This window comes from Pleurodeles waltl, chromosome 3_1 (assembly GCF_031143425.1).
Source record: "Pleurodeles waltl isolate 20211129_DDA chromosome 3_1, aPleWal1.hap1.20221129, whole genome shotgun sequence".
Taxonomy (NCBI): Eukaryota; Metazoa; Chordata; class Amphibia; order Caudata; family Salamandridae; genus Pleurodeles; species Pleurodeles waltl.
Genome location: NC_090440.1, coordinates 226,631,107 through 226,646,518, shown reverse-complemented (window position 1 = coordinate 226,646,518; position 15,412 = coordinate 226,631,107). Strand labels below are relative to the sequence as shown.

Here is a 15,412-nt window from a genome sequence, read left to right as displayed (position 1 = left end):
GGCTTTAATCCCAGAGGACTGCATCTGCCTGGCATAATCTGCAGATTAGTCTTTGGTGTGTGCATTGTAGAGTAGTTGGTTGGCAAGAGAACTTCTTCCTTTATTGTTTTGTGCATGTTTATGCAAATGAGAAGTTGTTTTAGGTCTGAGTTTGGACGGTGCAGCTCTCACACAGACATTTTGCTACCAATATATATAGAGCGGGCTTTTGGTCCACCCCATAAACCAGTAGTTTTCTTTGACCAGTTTCTTTCAGCCATTGGCTTGAGGCTTTCTCAATTATGTCTTGACTCAGCCGAGTGGCGTACTGTCACTCGCCTAATGCTATAGACTGTTTGCGTGAATCCCTATGCCTGCACTCGAGTACTTTCATTGAACTGCAAGAGGGGCTACTTTACAACTATAGCCTTCTACGCCCAATCATGCTGGCTCCCTCCCATGTGTCTCATTCTGATGTGTTAACACTGCATGCTTTAGCACATTAAACCCAGACCTGTTGAGTTTGCCAATAGTTGTTGCCATTTAAGGCAAGTCTAACTCGTGAATGACTCTCCCTAAACCTTGCCACTGTTAAGAGGCACTGATCTGTCCTTTGAACCACTCTGCCTCTGGTTGTCGATGGTGTTTGATGAATGACAAGATTTCACAACAACGCAGGATGGCTCTTTAACCATTGGCTACTCCAGCTTCACTAACTCTGTCTTATTTTGGGAACCTGAGCTTGGTGCTTACAGCTGTTATTCCTCAGTGACTTCCTCACCTATCCTGTCCAGCCGGTCCAGTGCCACACTCTCGAAGGCCCGACGCATCATGGGGTACTCCTCCAGCACTTCATTAAAGTGGTCCACCGAGAGAGAGTACAGCCGGCAGTAGGTATCAGCACGAACACTCGCAGTGCGACGTCCACGGGTCAGCAGACAGATCTCTATGGCAAATTTAAGGCGAAATGGACAATGTCACACACTATCACCATACAGAGCTCATTTCACAAACAATGAATACATTTCAAATACAAACCACCGTCTCAAAGCAGCGGTTAACATTTACTATAAGGAAATCTTCCACACTCCCACCCTGTTCCTTTCTAAGTGCTGACTATGTTTAGAACATTCTCTGTTAGAAAGTACCACGCCTCACCACCAACCTCACCTTCCACCTACCAACTCTTGTCACCCCCTCACAATCATGAACTGTATGTGAGCATTTTCTTTTTAGCAGCATCTCTACTCAGTGCCAGTTTGCTCTACCCGTGTATTTACTACCTGTTTAATGAACATTGCCATTTTAAGAATGTTTCGCAAAGGTAATAACTTGCTCCTGGTATTTCTAAAGGCATTAAAGAACAGTTTAGGTGAAGAACACTACTTCCACCAAGAGAAGTAAACAGGAATCCTATTAATCAATAGCCGTGTTTGTTTTATATTTGTTGCATATCTGTTTTGGATAGAGTAACTCTCATAACGCAGACCTGGTCCAGTTGCACTCTACTTCTTTGAACAGAAAAACTACACATTTCTAAGCAAAGGGCCAGGCGACTGTTAACAAATGGAACAACAAATTTAAAATTGAAATCAAGGAATCCTACAAAAATCACAAACAGTTGTGTCATAGAGCTCTCATTTAAGATACAATGGCCTACTGAGAATCTAAAATCAGGTCCACACCTGATACATCACCTGAGCTCTTTCTTGCATTGGCCAAGCATTTAATGCTCCAACCAGCGCACATCAGTTCAGCACATTTTCAAAATACCTTCAACAGTATAGCTTTCTGGTAGGTTCTTTAATTACAATGCCAAAACCAAAAATATTACTATATCTCCAAATTTCACTCAAAGTAGATATCCTTACTAGCAGTCATACATTCCTAATTTTGGCTCTCGCTCGTGCTGGGGAAAAAGTAAGGTGGGAATGTTATAAAAGATCAAACCCATTGATAGACAGGTTGATGCTGTGCTAGCATTCCTAATCTTTTTGCCAACAAAAATATCATCTAGAGAAAGGACTGTATCTATGGCACTCAAAACATCTATCAGCAATCTCTTCTAAAATATTTAACTTGGGTTCAGAGGACCGCAACAGACATGTAGATGAACTTGTTTTGCTAAGCAGAATTCTGAAAAAGGAGGTGATCAAGCAAGTTCAGTTCCATTTCAGTTGCACACTCTTTTCAATGCCAATCAATGTGGTTTCCAACTGTTCCAGAGAATTATAGATGTAGGTCAATTAGGAAACAAATCTGCGTCCTTTTAACAACATGGACCAGGCTAAGCTTTTTCAAATGTAGTGTAAGGAAAATTAGGGACAGCACTGGATTTATTCATCTTGCACCTCACTGAATTTTTACTTATTGAGGTCAACCAGACTGGACTGTGGAGTCGCTCTGGGGCTCCCCGTATCCTGGTCTCATTATGGGGTACATGCAATCTCTCCTCACAAGTACAGGTTCATGTTTCAAGGGCTTTACAGCATTCATTCTTGGATTCGAAATGATTTGCTCCAAGTGACCATTATGAAGAGAGAAGTTATATTCTATGAGACCAAAGTCCATCTAATTATCTGTTGCCTCTCCTTTGTTTTATCAAAACAGATCCGCAGCTCACATGGTTAAACATATTCTCTGTGAAGGCTCAGCTGGAAAAAGTAATAACAATCATTTGCAATGCAATAGGTCTTGCATTTGTTTTAGTTAGATCTATTGGTGTTGTAAATTCATAACTGGACTTTTCTTGCCACATAAATTGGTCAACCCTGCCTCATAATTTGGTCTTTTCCTGCCACATAATTCCAGTGGCTCTGCATATAACCGAAGCACTTCCATTTACCTTCTTCCTCTATCTGCAGCAAAAAATGAAAATTGCGGCAAAGACCATACACACGCAGACTTCCTTCTCGCTGACCATCAGTTACCAATACATCATCTTGCAGCAGAGGGGAATGTCTTAAGGGGCAGGCCTCCAAACTTCAACTCTCATTTTCATGTTTACAAAATATTTGCATAACTCAGTTATGAGTAATTTCCACATTTATGACTGGTACCTTTGGTGTTTTGTGTATGTGTTTAACGCATTGACCAAATAAATACAACTGATTAAAAGCAGCATGAGCAGAGGCGCTGACAATAGAGACCGGTGCCGGAGGGAGCAAGAATAAGGGAAATCACAGAAAGTGGCAAAGAAAGGATCAAAAGGATCCATTTTCAAATGGAAATGAAGGAAACAAGGGGTGAAACAGTGAACAAAGCAATGGAGAAATACAAGGTAACTTGAAATGAGAAACTTGGGAGAAAAGGCATTGGTAATATCAGATGTGCAAAGCATTGGGATGTGTGGAGTGACCACAGGAGGGCAGTCAGAGGGATGAATTGGCCGCAGTGGGGCCCTGAGAGACAAAGGATTAGTACATGGCAGTTTTATAGAGCGCTAAACGTGCCCAGGGTCAAAAGACTGCTCCATAACTGCCACAGAATGGATTGCACGTTTCTTTTTCAGCAGTTGAAATAGTGGGAAATGAACATTACACATGTCCTTTCCACAGTTAAAATGCCGCAAACTTTGCATATGGAAAAAAGAGAGCTTCATAGCTAATACAAAATACATTAGTAACATAGTCTGTATTAGTTATGAAGTGCTCTTTTCTCCTTTCCCTGAGCAAGGTTTGCGCTATTTAAACTACTGAAAAATTAACGTGTAATGATTACACGTTTATTTTCAGCAGTTTAAATGCTGCAGACTTTGCATGGGGAAACGGGAGCACTTCCCAACTAGTACAGACTATATTAGTAATGTAGTCTTTAAGAGTAATGAAGCACTCTTTTTCTCTATACCTGTGCAAGGATTGAACTATTAAATGTGCTAAGAAATAAAGGTATAATCATCACACGTTTATTTTTCAGCAGTTTAAATACCTTGAACCTTGCCTACATACAAAAGAGTGCTTCAGAACTAATACAGGCGGCATTATGAGGGTCATTCAGACCCTGGCGGGCGGCGGGAACCCCCAAATGGCCGCTTCGCAGTCAGAAGACCGCGGATGCCATTCTGGCTTTCCCGCTGGGCCGGCGGGCGACCGCCAAAAGAGCGCCCGCGGCCCAGCGGGAAAGGCCCTGCAACAAGGAAGCCGGCTCCGAATGGAGCCGGCGGAGTTGCAGGGGTGCGATGGGTGCAGTTGCACCCGTCGCGATTTTCACTGTCTGTTAAGCAGACAGTGAAAATCTTTATGGGGCCCCCAGGGGCCCCACGACACCCGTTCCCGCCATCCTGTTTCTGGCGGTGAAAACCGCCAGAAACAGGCTGGCAGGAAGGGGGTCGGAATCCCCATGGCGGCGCTGCAAGCAGCGCCGCCATGGAGGATTCCCCCAGCCGGGGGCAATCCGGCAGAAAAAAGCCGGACCCGGCTGGGCGACCGCGGCTTCACAGCCGCGATCGGAATACAAAATGAAGCACCGCCAGCCTGTTGGCGGTGCTTCAGCCGGCCTCCACCCTGGCGGTCACAGACCGCCAGGGTCAGAATGAGGCCCTATATGTTTATTTTACAGCACCTCGCTCACCTGTGGAGACCTCTCTGAATTAGGCAGAAGCTAAGGGCTGATCTCCGGGAGCCTTGAAACTCTCCGTAATGCGGTTGCGCCATATTAAACCTGGATCTGTCCTATCACTAACACTGGGTAAATGAAGCAACTGGGCTCCCTGCCATTATCCCACACAAACATTCGCACAGGACACAAAATCGCTTGAAGCAGGCTCTGAAGGTCGGAAGAAAATGAGCGTGTGCTCAATAGAGACACTTTTCATATGTCACATGCGTAAAACAGAACATTCACAAGAGTGAAATTTCATGAGAAACGACTCAGACATAAGAAAAAGAACAAGTAATTAAAATGGAGGTGGGCGAGCCATGTAGAACGAATGAAAGGCGCAGCCATCATATGTAAACATAATGTGTGGTATGCCACGCTGTAACAATGAAAGGAACTGGAATGCCTCATGCACTCCACAGAAACCTGGTAGAACAGGGAGAAGGTGTGTCACAACAACTAGTGCTGCCAACTTTGGAATGGATGACCCAGGTTTGACTCACAGCATCGGCCCAACATCACTTAATCTCAAAGTGCCTACAAAGAAATGAATATGTCCTTGTGTAATGTAGTAGGTACTTATGTAAAACCTCCAATACCTTTGGGTTGAGTTTGGGCTACTTAGCAAACAAGTAAACAAATAAACAAGCAGGCCTCCACTCTCGCTGAGAGCAAGAATACTCTGCAAATGAAAAGGGAAGCTTCCCTGAACACAAGCAGGAAACAAAGAAAAAAAGTCCCCTAAAGAACAGATAAACAGAACAAAGCATAATTATGCAGTAGTTGGTCCCTGCTCCCAAAGAGTAAAAAGGAGGAACAAACAGGCATGACTGACCACTAGCAAGGAAGGATTTTCAAATGACACTGAAACGAGCTAATGAAATGGCTTTAAGCCCACTGAGAAGTATACTTAAAAGTATATAAGAGGCTGTAGACTTACGCTCAACCTAAAAATAGCTTCTACTATCTAGCTATAATCAGAAAGCTGATCTGCTTTATTCCACCATTTGTTCAGTACAAAATTAGGTTATGCCAGCTCATTCCACCTGTTCTTCACTAAAAACTGTAGGTGACATAAAATGCAGATGTGACCACATCTGAAAGTGGAACAGTCTACATTATTTATTAAGGAAGCCCTTATTAATTCCAATTATCTTTGCATTCCACATAGGTGCACATTTAATGAATCCAAAGCTGTCTAAATGTTGAGAGTATGCAACCTTTGTGAACCAGAACTATAAGATTATTAGACAAAAGATTACTAAGACCCATTGGATTTGGTTCGGTAGGTCGCAAAGGCGGTCATTTTACACAGTGCAGACTGTGAGAGAGTGAAACACTTATAATATATGTCCCCCACAAAATCAAAAGTATGACTGCTTAAAAACCTTTCTACCACCACTTCCTAGCGATTCACAAGGAACCTTTTAAGTGGTTTGAAACTACTTCTGCAATGGAAAAATATTGAGGGCCTCATTTACAAGCGTTTTGCCACGCCGCTGCGTCTATTTTTTTTATCCTGTGGCGGTGCTAGCAGTGCTCTACACTGCTCCATATTTAGAAACTGATGCATTGGTCCCAATGCATCAGTTTGTAAAGACCTGTGTCAAATTATACCTGTGCCAGGTATAATGTATGCAGGGTAGGTGTTCCCATGGAAAAAAACACTGACACAGTGAAATTTACAGCTTTTCACTGTGTCACTCTACGGCTTCACTGCATTATAATTTTTCTGCCTGCTCAGACTAGGCATAAAATTGACGCAGGGCTTTTCCAAATGAGACTCTCCTCGCCTTGCAGGAGTTACGTCACTTTAACAACGCAACTCCAGCAATATGTCACTTTAGTGGCAACAGATGCGTCAGAATTCTGACGCAGATGTGAAAACGTGTGGCATGGAGCTCTGTATTGTAAATACAGCACACCCATGGCGTTGTTAGGGGATGTGCGGCAGGTGCAATAAATATGACGCATGGATACTGATGTGTCAGTTTCTTGTAAGTGAGGCCCTGAATGTTTTTCTGATTTCCCTTGCCAGTTTGTAAGATTTTCAAAGTGTACAAGAGGAAGTTGTGGGCATATTGCCACGGGTTGGGAGGGGGCAGGGTCTTGATCTTCCTTTAGCAATGTGCTATACCTTCTTTGATATTATAGAGCCTAGCCCTTTGAGGGACATGCGTCCCTCTGCCAGCACACTATAAAAGTAAATGAGGAGCTGGATAACTGCTGTTTTTTTCAAGTCTCCATTTTTGCATTAAGAACAGTTTGCAAGCAGTTTCCTTGTGAGTACAAAATGCTAATAAATTGAACTGTCACATTGCAGATGCTGTGCCAACACAGTGATGTGAAGGAACCTAGCCAATTATACATCATAAATCTTAACCAAATGTCTTACAATGTCATTGCATGGTCTGGTGACATTATGACAAATGGCAAGGCTGAGTGTAAAGCAATTTGTAAATAACACTCTTAACACTTACATAGTAGTCTATGATAACAATACATGTCACCTAATAGATATACTTTATATACCATGTAAACAATTTGTTTTCCGAGAACTTGCTATTGATTGATATCAATAATTCACTGGAAAGACATTCTATCCATAAATTATTTTCAGTCTTTGAGACTGAAGCTCTTTTGATTGTGGCTAGATGTTTTCTGACCTTTTTTATTGTTACTTGCATGGATAAGGATATTCCATTACCTTTCCAAAATTACCTTTACCATTACCTCAACATAATTACATCTACAACATATTTATACTGTGCACTAGTTTCTTGTCAAAGGGTAAAATTGTTGATTTTTCATTCATTTGAATTAATACATGGTAGCCCGCAGAGCTCGGCACTCCCCACCCCCTGCCCTAAAAGACCAGTCATGCAACCTCAGCATCATCCTGGATTGCAAGCTATCCATGAAGAAAGAAGTCAATACAGTCTCATCTGCTTGCTTCCACACTCTTCGCATGGTCCACAAGATCTTCAGGTGGCTCTCAGCCAATACTAGCCCTCATCACCAGCAGACTGGACTATGGAAACATGTTCTACATAGGAGTCACAGCATGCCTCGTGAAGAGAGTCCAGGCAATATAGAACTCAGTGGCAAGACTTATACACAACCTCCCCAGAAGGATCCACATCACACCCCATCTCAGGAAATGACACTAACTCTTGATTCAGAAGAGATGCCAGTTCAAAATGCTGACCCACGCCTACAAGGCCCTGCACAACAAAGGACCAACATACATCAACAAATGCCTGACCTTCCACCAACCAACCAGACACCTCCGATCAGCTTCCCTCTCCCTTGCAGACACCCCATGGATCCATCCAGCCAACAGTGGAGGACACTCCTTCTCACACCAGGCATCCAAGGCTTGGAAATACCTCCCCCGGCACCTCAGGACCGCACCATCACTCCACTGATTCAAAACAGAACTAAAGACCTGGAAATTCAAATGATCATAGCTCCGCACAGTAGCATACAGCTCCTGTGCCTAGAGACCCTCACGGGTGATTTGCTGCGCTCTATATACGTTTGATTGATTGATTAATATAATAAAATACTAAGCACTACTTAATGTTAAGTAAGGAAAATGGGGTCATTTTAAAATGAAAATAATTTAAACTTAATGTCATCTATTGCGATTTAGTATTTATTTATGGTTGGCCAAGGTTAAGGCTAAGGTTAGAATTAGGGTTAATGTAAGGATTCTTTAATTCTTTGCAATTTAACTCACAAATAATGATGAATAATAGCATTAGGGTAAAGGTCAGTGGCAAGAAAATTAAGTTGAAGTAAATTGGACTAAAATTAATAAAAAAATAAAAATAAATATAATGAAATACAAATAATTAGATGTTTATGACAGAGTGTAGATTTATCTAACTTAAATTAAAATTATTTATTGTTATTGGTAAGGGGTGGAGTTAAGGGTAAGGTTCAGCATTAATGATGTGGTAAAGGTGAAAAGGAGCACAAGTGTCAAGGTGATGATCATTTTAATGTTAATGTTAAAAATAGGCTGACAAAGTAAATGTTTTGAGGTAATGATGTCAGACGTGATGGCAGGCAGAGTAATGGTATGATTGAATAATCCTGGTGAGCTGATTATAGACCATGGGTCATATTTATACTCTGTTTGCGCCGAATGTGCGTCAAACTCTTTGACGCACATTCGGCGCAAACCTTGCCCCATATTTAAACTTTGATGCCCAAGCCCGCGGACGTCAAAATTCCTCCGTGTGAGTCATTTTTTGGATGCGGGAAACTGCCTTGCGTTAATGACATGCAAGGTAGGCGTTCCCGACCAAAAAATTACTTTAAGGCCTGTGCGCCTTATTTATACTCCTGCATCATTTTGACGCACAGGAGAGGGCGGGCCTTAAAAAACAGCACACAGCCTGATGTGCGCCGTTTTTTAACGCCTGGGTCAGGGCAGGCGTTAAGGGATCTGTGGGCTCACTTCCATGGTCTCTGACCATGGAAGGAGTCCAGAGGTGCCCTTCCCTGCCCCCAGGGACAGCCCCTGCCACCCTCGCCCACCCCTGGAGGACACCCATGGATGGGGGGACCAATCCCAGGTAAGTACAGGTAAGTTGAGGTAAGTATATCTTTTTTATTTTTTTAAAGTGGCATAGGGGGGCCTATTTTGGGCCCCCCTACATGCCACTGTGCCCAATGACCATGCCCAGGGGACAGAAGTCCCCTGGGCATGGCCATTGGGCATGACTTCTGTCTTTGCTAAGGCAGGAGTCATTTCAATGGGGATTGTGCGTCAAAAAAAGGCACAAGTCCGGTTTGAGGCACGATTTTTGCCTCAAACCTGACTTGCACCATTTTTTGACGCACAACCTCCATTTTCCCTTATGCCGGCGCTGCCTGGTTTGAGTCATTTTTTTTTTTACTCTGACCAGTCAGCAGCGCTGGCTAACATAATTCCTTAAATAAGGTGCCCGCATGGTGCGTAGGAATGGCGTTAGCCGGCGGTAACATTTTTTACGCAAACCAGTGCCAGCGCTGTATAAAGTGTAAATAAGGCCCCAAGAGCCTTATATTTGCTGGATTGGATAATCCATTGTAAATATGAACAGAGGATATAATGCACTTGTAAAACGGTGGATGGGTTTTTCTGTCATGGTCTGGATGGAATATCCCATCCCCCAAACTATAGCTCAGACCACTAGAGGCCAAAGGCACAGTAGTTCGTAAATGTCATAACACTTAGCTGTCATTAGAGGACAACAATGCATGGTACCCACTAAGCGCTTTCTATTATACCACATCTGACCACAGCAAGTATATGGGTATCAGAGTCAGTGTGGACGTGCATGGTCTACAGGAAGTCATAGGTAAGGGCCTCACACCTGCGCCCAACCCATATGAGGGGCGTTATAGTGGATTTCCAAGGCCAAAGGTAAGTCACAAGTATTGGTCTAATAATTTGGCCTAGTCCATTTACCAAAGTGTAGGGATTACAGTGCTACATCAGGACCTGGGTGCATAGTGAATGATTCACTTACTATGACAACGACGTCAGGTTTGAAAGTGCAGTAATCACGTAGGATTTGTTTTATGTATGTTAATGTTTGATTATATTGCCTACAGCAAAGAAACTCCTAAAGTTGACTCACCTCCAAAGTAAGAGCCATCGGCCAATTTGGTCTCCTTGTTGCCTTTGGTGAGGACGCTGACGACCCCGTGCTGGATGAAGTACATCTTGCGTCCTATTGTCCCTTCACGGATGATGTAATCCCCTGGCTGGAAGACTTCGAACCTCAGCTTAGTCAGCATGGAGGTAACGAAGTTGGGGTCTGCATTAGCGAAAAGAGGCATGGATGCCACCAGCTTCCTGCAGTTAAAGTTGACTATTTCCTGTGGTGAAAAGAAAGGAATGCATAAGAGTTAACAGAAGAAAAAGACAGGTTGGAAAGGGTTTTTGGGATAATGTAGTTGAAGAAAAAAAGGATTAGAGAGAGGAGCTAATTATAACAAAAGGAAAGAGCTGTGAAGCGGTTTTACAGAGAGGAAAACAACTTGAGAAGTAATAAAATATGAACAATGTTATAATTGGAAAAAGGATTATGTAGTGACAACACAATACCAAAATAAACATTTTACTCAACGTACGTTTTTGTCCTGCAACACCATTCTGCTCTGTGCTTTCCAGGTTGTTAGAGTCTTTCCCTCTTTCTTACACAAAATGTCAATTTCCAATTGTTAAAGATTTGGAGCGGGTAACACAAATACTGCATGTAATGACAGAACGCAAGGCAGTGAGGTAAGGTGTTCTTTGTATGTCAACTGATCTCATCAGGTGTCTATAAAGATGTAAGAACTCTTGGATGTCTGAGGATAAGTCAGGGCGCTCCAACGATATAGGAGAATAAGTCAGAGAATCTCTGGCTCTCATGACACATAGGGACACTCTCTGTCAGAGAACAAACTTGGGGGATCATCTATGTTGTGTACATGGACAAGGGTGACTTCTCACTGGCTCCTAATAGACATGTAAGGATTCTTCTCAGATGTGCGATGGGAGGGATCCCATCTGTGTATTAGGACATTGGATACATCATTCCTTGGGCACCTGAAGGCAAGTGAGGCCTCCCTCTTGGATAGCTAAGAAAAAGTTAGTTGTTTCTTCTTGGAAGTCTGAGGAAATGGAGACCTTTGTGAGACCTTGTGAGAGAACTCTAATGGATTGTAATATCTTCTGTATAAAGATGGTTGAGACTTCTTAAGTGTCTGAGGAAAAATGTGTTCTCTCTGAAATGTTCCTGATGACAAATGAGGTGAAGCACTGGAACCTGATAAAATGTGAAAGAGTTCCTCATTTTCTAGGGGAATGTGTCTATGGTCAAGTGAGAGCTCTTCTGGGTTGTCTGCTGATATTTTAAAGCTCACTTTAGTAGACACAGCACAACTTAAGCCTTCTTCAGGTGTCTGCTCATAAGTAACTGAGTAAAGATGCTGCCTCTCTAAAGTTTTCTTATGACAAAAGGAAGTTCTACACAGGTATATGTAGATAACCTGATGACTGGATTTTAGCAGATATCTAACTTTTTCATCCAGTCTAGTTAAAGTTTTTTTTTTGCTTTATTTCAGCACTCCTTTCCTCTTGAATTAGTATTCATGACCTTTCACCTCATGTTGCCTTATATTTGCAGTACTGATATTGTTACCGTTTGACAATGAATCATGGTTTTAAATTGAGATATCTTTTTTTGCTTTCTTGTTTTCAACTCTGAGTTAGCCCAGAGGTTTGATCATCTAAATCCATTTATCATAACTCAAAGCCTGGTACACATGAACTAGAATCTTGTGTTAGTGCACCTGCCTCCTTGTGGGGTTGTTTTACAGTGTTTCTATTTTTTGTATATACTTTCAGCTATCCTGATTTATATCGTCTCATTTAATATTGCTGCAGTGGCTCTGCACAACTATTCTCTCTTAGGTTCTGCGAGAACTCTCTCGTCCTTATCCATGGTTGTCCATCCTCAGTGTTTTGTGTCATGCTTTACTGCTTCTCTTGGGGCTAGTGTTTTCAAATTTCGTGCATTTGCATACATGATGTTGTGACAGTAATGTCCATGCATGGTAAACAGGCATGTACCTCTTCCCTGAGTGCCCTACTGCGTGTGAAACTGATATCCTGACTAGTGCCCTAGTGCCATGCTAATCTAGGATGTCTTCAGAAGCCCAGGTAGAAATTCACCTGAAGTGTAAGGACTCCCCTAGTCTCCCAGTGCAGTTTCTGCTCTGAGCTGCAAAACATGGTGTGCACCAAACCATCTCTGTTCTGCCAAGAAAAGATGCTGCTGACCCCAAAGGCAGCTGCACCTGCCTGGAGACTCCAGCTGTCTAAAACGAGTGCCATCCTACATCAGCCTGGAGGCTACAACTGCCAAAAATGAGTGCCCATCTGCGTCGGCCCGAGTCTGCATTTACTGAATAAGAGCAGTCATTGGCTTGGAGACAGACTGTCCACGAGCCAGCCAAATGCTCAGTTCACCCCTAGTGGTCCAGTGGACCACTGTTCGTGGTCTCACATCACTGAACGGGAAGCCTGAGGTTGCGAAGTCACTGACTGCACCGGCACACACTGCTGATTCACCATGCTGTTTGAGCGTTTAATGTTGGACTGTGCCTGCACGGGCTAAGATGATGTTCCGAATACGAGGCAAGAGTACTTCTCTGCTAGAACGTAAACCTTTGTCAGTTTTTCTATATGATGAAAGTCAGGTGTGCATGGGTTCCTTACCTCTCCGAATAGCTCACTCATCCTCACTGCACTGGTGTAAGGACAGGTGTGCATGGATTCCTTACCTCTCTGAGTAGCTTTCTAAACTTCGCTGTGCTGGTGTAAGGACAGGTGTGCATGGATTCCTTACCTCTCTGAGTAGCTCTCTCATCCTCATTTCACTGGTGGAAGGACAGGTGTGCATTGATTCATTACCTCTCTGAGTAGCTCTCTAAACCTCACTGAGCTGGTGTAAGGACAGGTGTGCATGGATTCCTTACCTCTCTGAGTAGCTTGCTCATCCTCACTGGTATGGACAGTGTGAGGCCCCCCCGTCCACTTTACAAGTTGAGATATATTATCACTCTAGTGAGTAATCTTCAAGGAAACAAATCATATGAATTGACATCAATTGTATAAAATGTCCAATCTAATTCCAAGTTTTATTGAATCACGTCTTCACAATGTACAGCAATCGTCCATAAAGATACACTTCAAGCCTTCGAGCCAACACGTGTTTCGTCCTGGGAAATATTTAACTCCCAACCGACTTCTTCAGGGCTCTTTAAGTCGTACCTCATATGATTTCAAATCAAATCCAAAATTGAATACTTTCCAATTCTAGCTACTGTTCCCCCTATGTCTGTTTAGTGCACAGATTCCACACCTGTCTTAGAAACCTCACTCGCTGTGTGTACGAGGAGAGAAGGGAGAAGCCGCTTCCATTCATGCGCGAAAACCGAGCCAGAAACAACCCGGCGTTCTGCTGCTGAAGAACGCCATGAAGCGAGTACTGGTGAAAGGACAAGTGTGCATGGATTCATTACCTCTCTGAGTAGCTCTCTTAACCTCACTGAGCTGGTGGAAGGACAGGTGTGCATGGATTCCTTACCTCTCTGAGTAGCTTGCTCATCCTCACTGCACTGGTGTAAGGAAAGGTGTGCATGGATTCCTTAACCTCTCTGAGTAGCTTCTCATCCTCACTGCACTAGTGGAAGGAAAGGTATGCATGGATTCCTTACCTCTCTGAGTAGCTCACTCATCCTCACTGCACTGGTGTAAGGACAGGTGTGCATGGATTCATTACCTCTCTGAGTAGCTCGCTCCTCCTCACTGCACTGGTGTAAGGACAGGTGTGCATGGATTCCTTACCTCTCAGAGTAGCTCGCTCATCCTCACTTCACTGGTGAAAGGACAAGTGTGCATGGATTCATTACCTCTCTGAGTAGCTCTCTTAACCTCACTGAGCTGGTGGAAGGACAGGTGTGCATGGATTCCTTACCTCTCTGAGTAGCTCTCTCATCCTCACTTCACTGGTGGAAGGACAGGTGTGCATGGATCATTACCTCACTGAGTAGCTCTCTTAACATCACTGAGCTGGTGTTGGGACAGGTGTGCGTGGATTCCTTAACTCTCTGAGTAGCGTGCTCATCCTCACTGCACCAGTGTAAGGAAAGGTGTGCATGGATTCCTTAACTCTCTGAGTAGCTTGCTCATCCTCACTGCACTAGTGGAAGGAAAGGTGTGCATGGATTCTTGACCTCTCTGAGTAGCTCACTCATTCTCACTGCACTGGTGTAAGGACAGGTGTGCATGGATTCCTTACCTCTCTGAGTAGCTCACTCATCCTCACTCCACTGGTGTAAGGACAGGTGTGCATGGATTCCTTACCTCTCTGAGTAGCTCTCTTAACCTCACTGAGCGGGTGTAAGGACAGATGTGCATGGGTTCCTTACCTCTCTGAGTAGCTTGCACATCCTCGCTGCACTAGTGGAAGGAAAAGTGTGCATGGATTCCTTACCTCTCCGAGTAGCTCACTCATCCTCACCGCACTGGTGTAAGGACAGGTGTGCATGGATTCCTTACCTCTCGAAGTGGCTCGCTTAGCTCCCCCAGAATGCTCTCTTCATCAAACATTTTGCCCTGGTATCGGTGCTCATAATAGTCATGGATCCGCTGGCGCATGTCCGCAGGGAGCTTGTGGAATGACATATATTGCTCCACTTGTTTGTACTGTTTGAAAGAAGGGAGACAGAGATATTTACTGATGGTTAGAGTGGCCACTCCTAACAGAAGACTGATTAAAGTGACAAGCCTATTCGCTGAGCATGGTGTAACTGTGCCAGTTTTAAGTGTGATGATAAAGGTGGGGGTCTATGAAGTGACGTGGCCAAAGAAACATAACTAGGAATCGTTTCCATGAAGCATTAAGGGCATGGCTTAAAACATATGAACTGACATCATGAGCTTCACATACGCTGCTATTTGACCAGTATTTGGGTTTGTCTGTGTGTTTTTTGTTACTGCATCCAAAGATATCGCACAGAAACAAAACTGTGTCAAAAACGATCGAGTCAGACTTTCTCAAGGCGTGTTAGCAATGTCACATAAGTGAGTAACAACAATATTTTTATTATGAATAATTAGAAATAAAAAACGTTTTGATTCTGAAACTATGACTAAGAATGAAACCTTGCTAAGGTCTTCAGAAGGTTAGCCGTCTCTGGAGTTTGTCAATCATTCCTATTTTTCTCTTCATATCGGTTTCTTCCGCCAATTATGCCCTTTACCTCTCCACATCTCCATGAAGTC

General features: G+C 43.4%; 1 protein-coding gene across 1 annotated transcript in view; it reads right to left on the bottom strand.

Moving 5' to 3' along the window:
• Positions 1-15,412, bottom strand: part of HCN4 (hyperpolarization activated cyclic nucleotide gated potassium channel 4) — a 674,065-nt gene that overhangs the window by 6,542 nt on the left and 652,111 nt on the right. The window contains exons 5-7 of the mRNA XM_069222233.1: positions 14,687-14,833; positions 10,212-10,452; positions 761-925 (exon numbers count right to left, since the gene is read on the bottom strand). Coding sequence (XP_069078334.1) covers positions 761-925; positions 10,212-10,452; positions 14,687-14,833 — 553 coding nt within the window. The remainder of the gene's footprint in view (positions 1-760; positions 926-10,211; positions 10,453-14,686; positions 14,834-15,412) is intronic.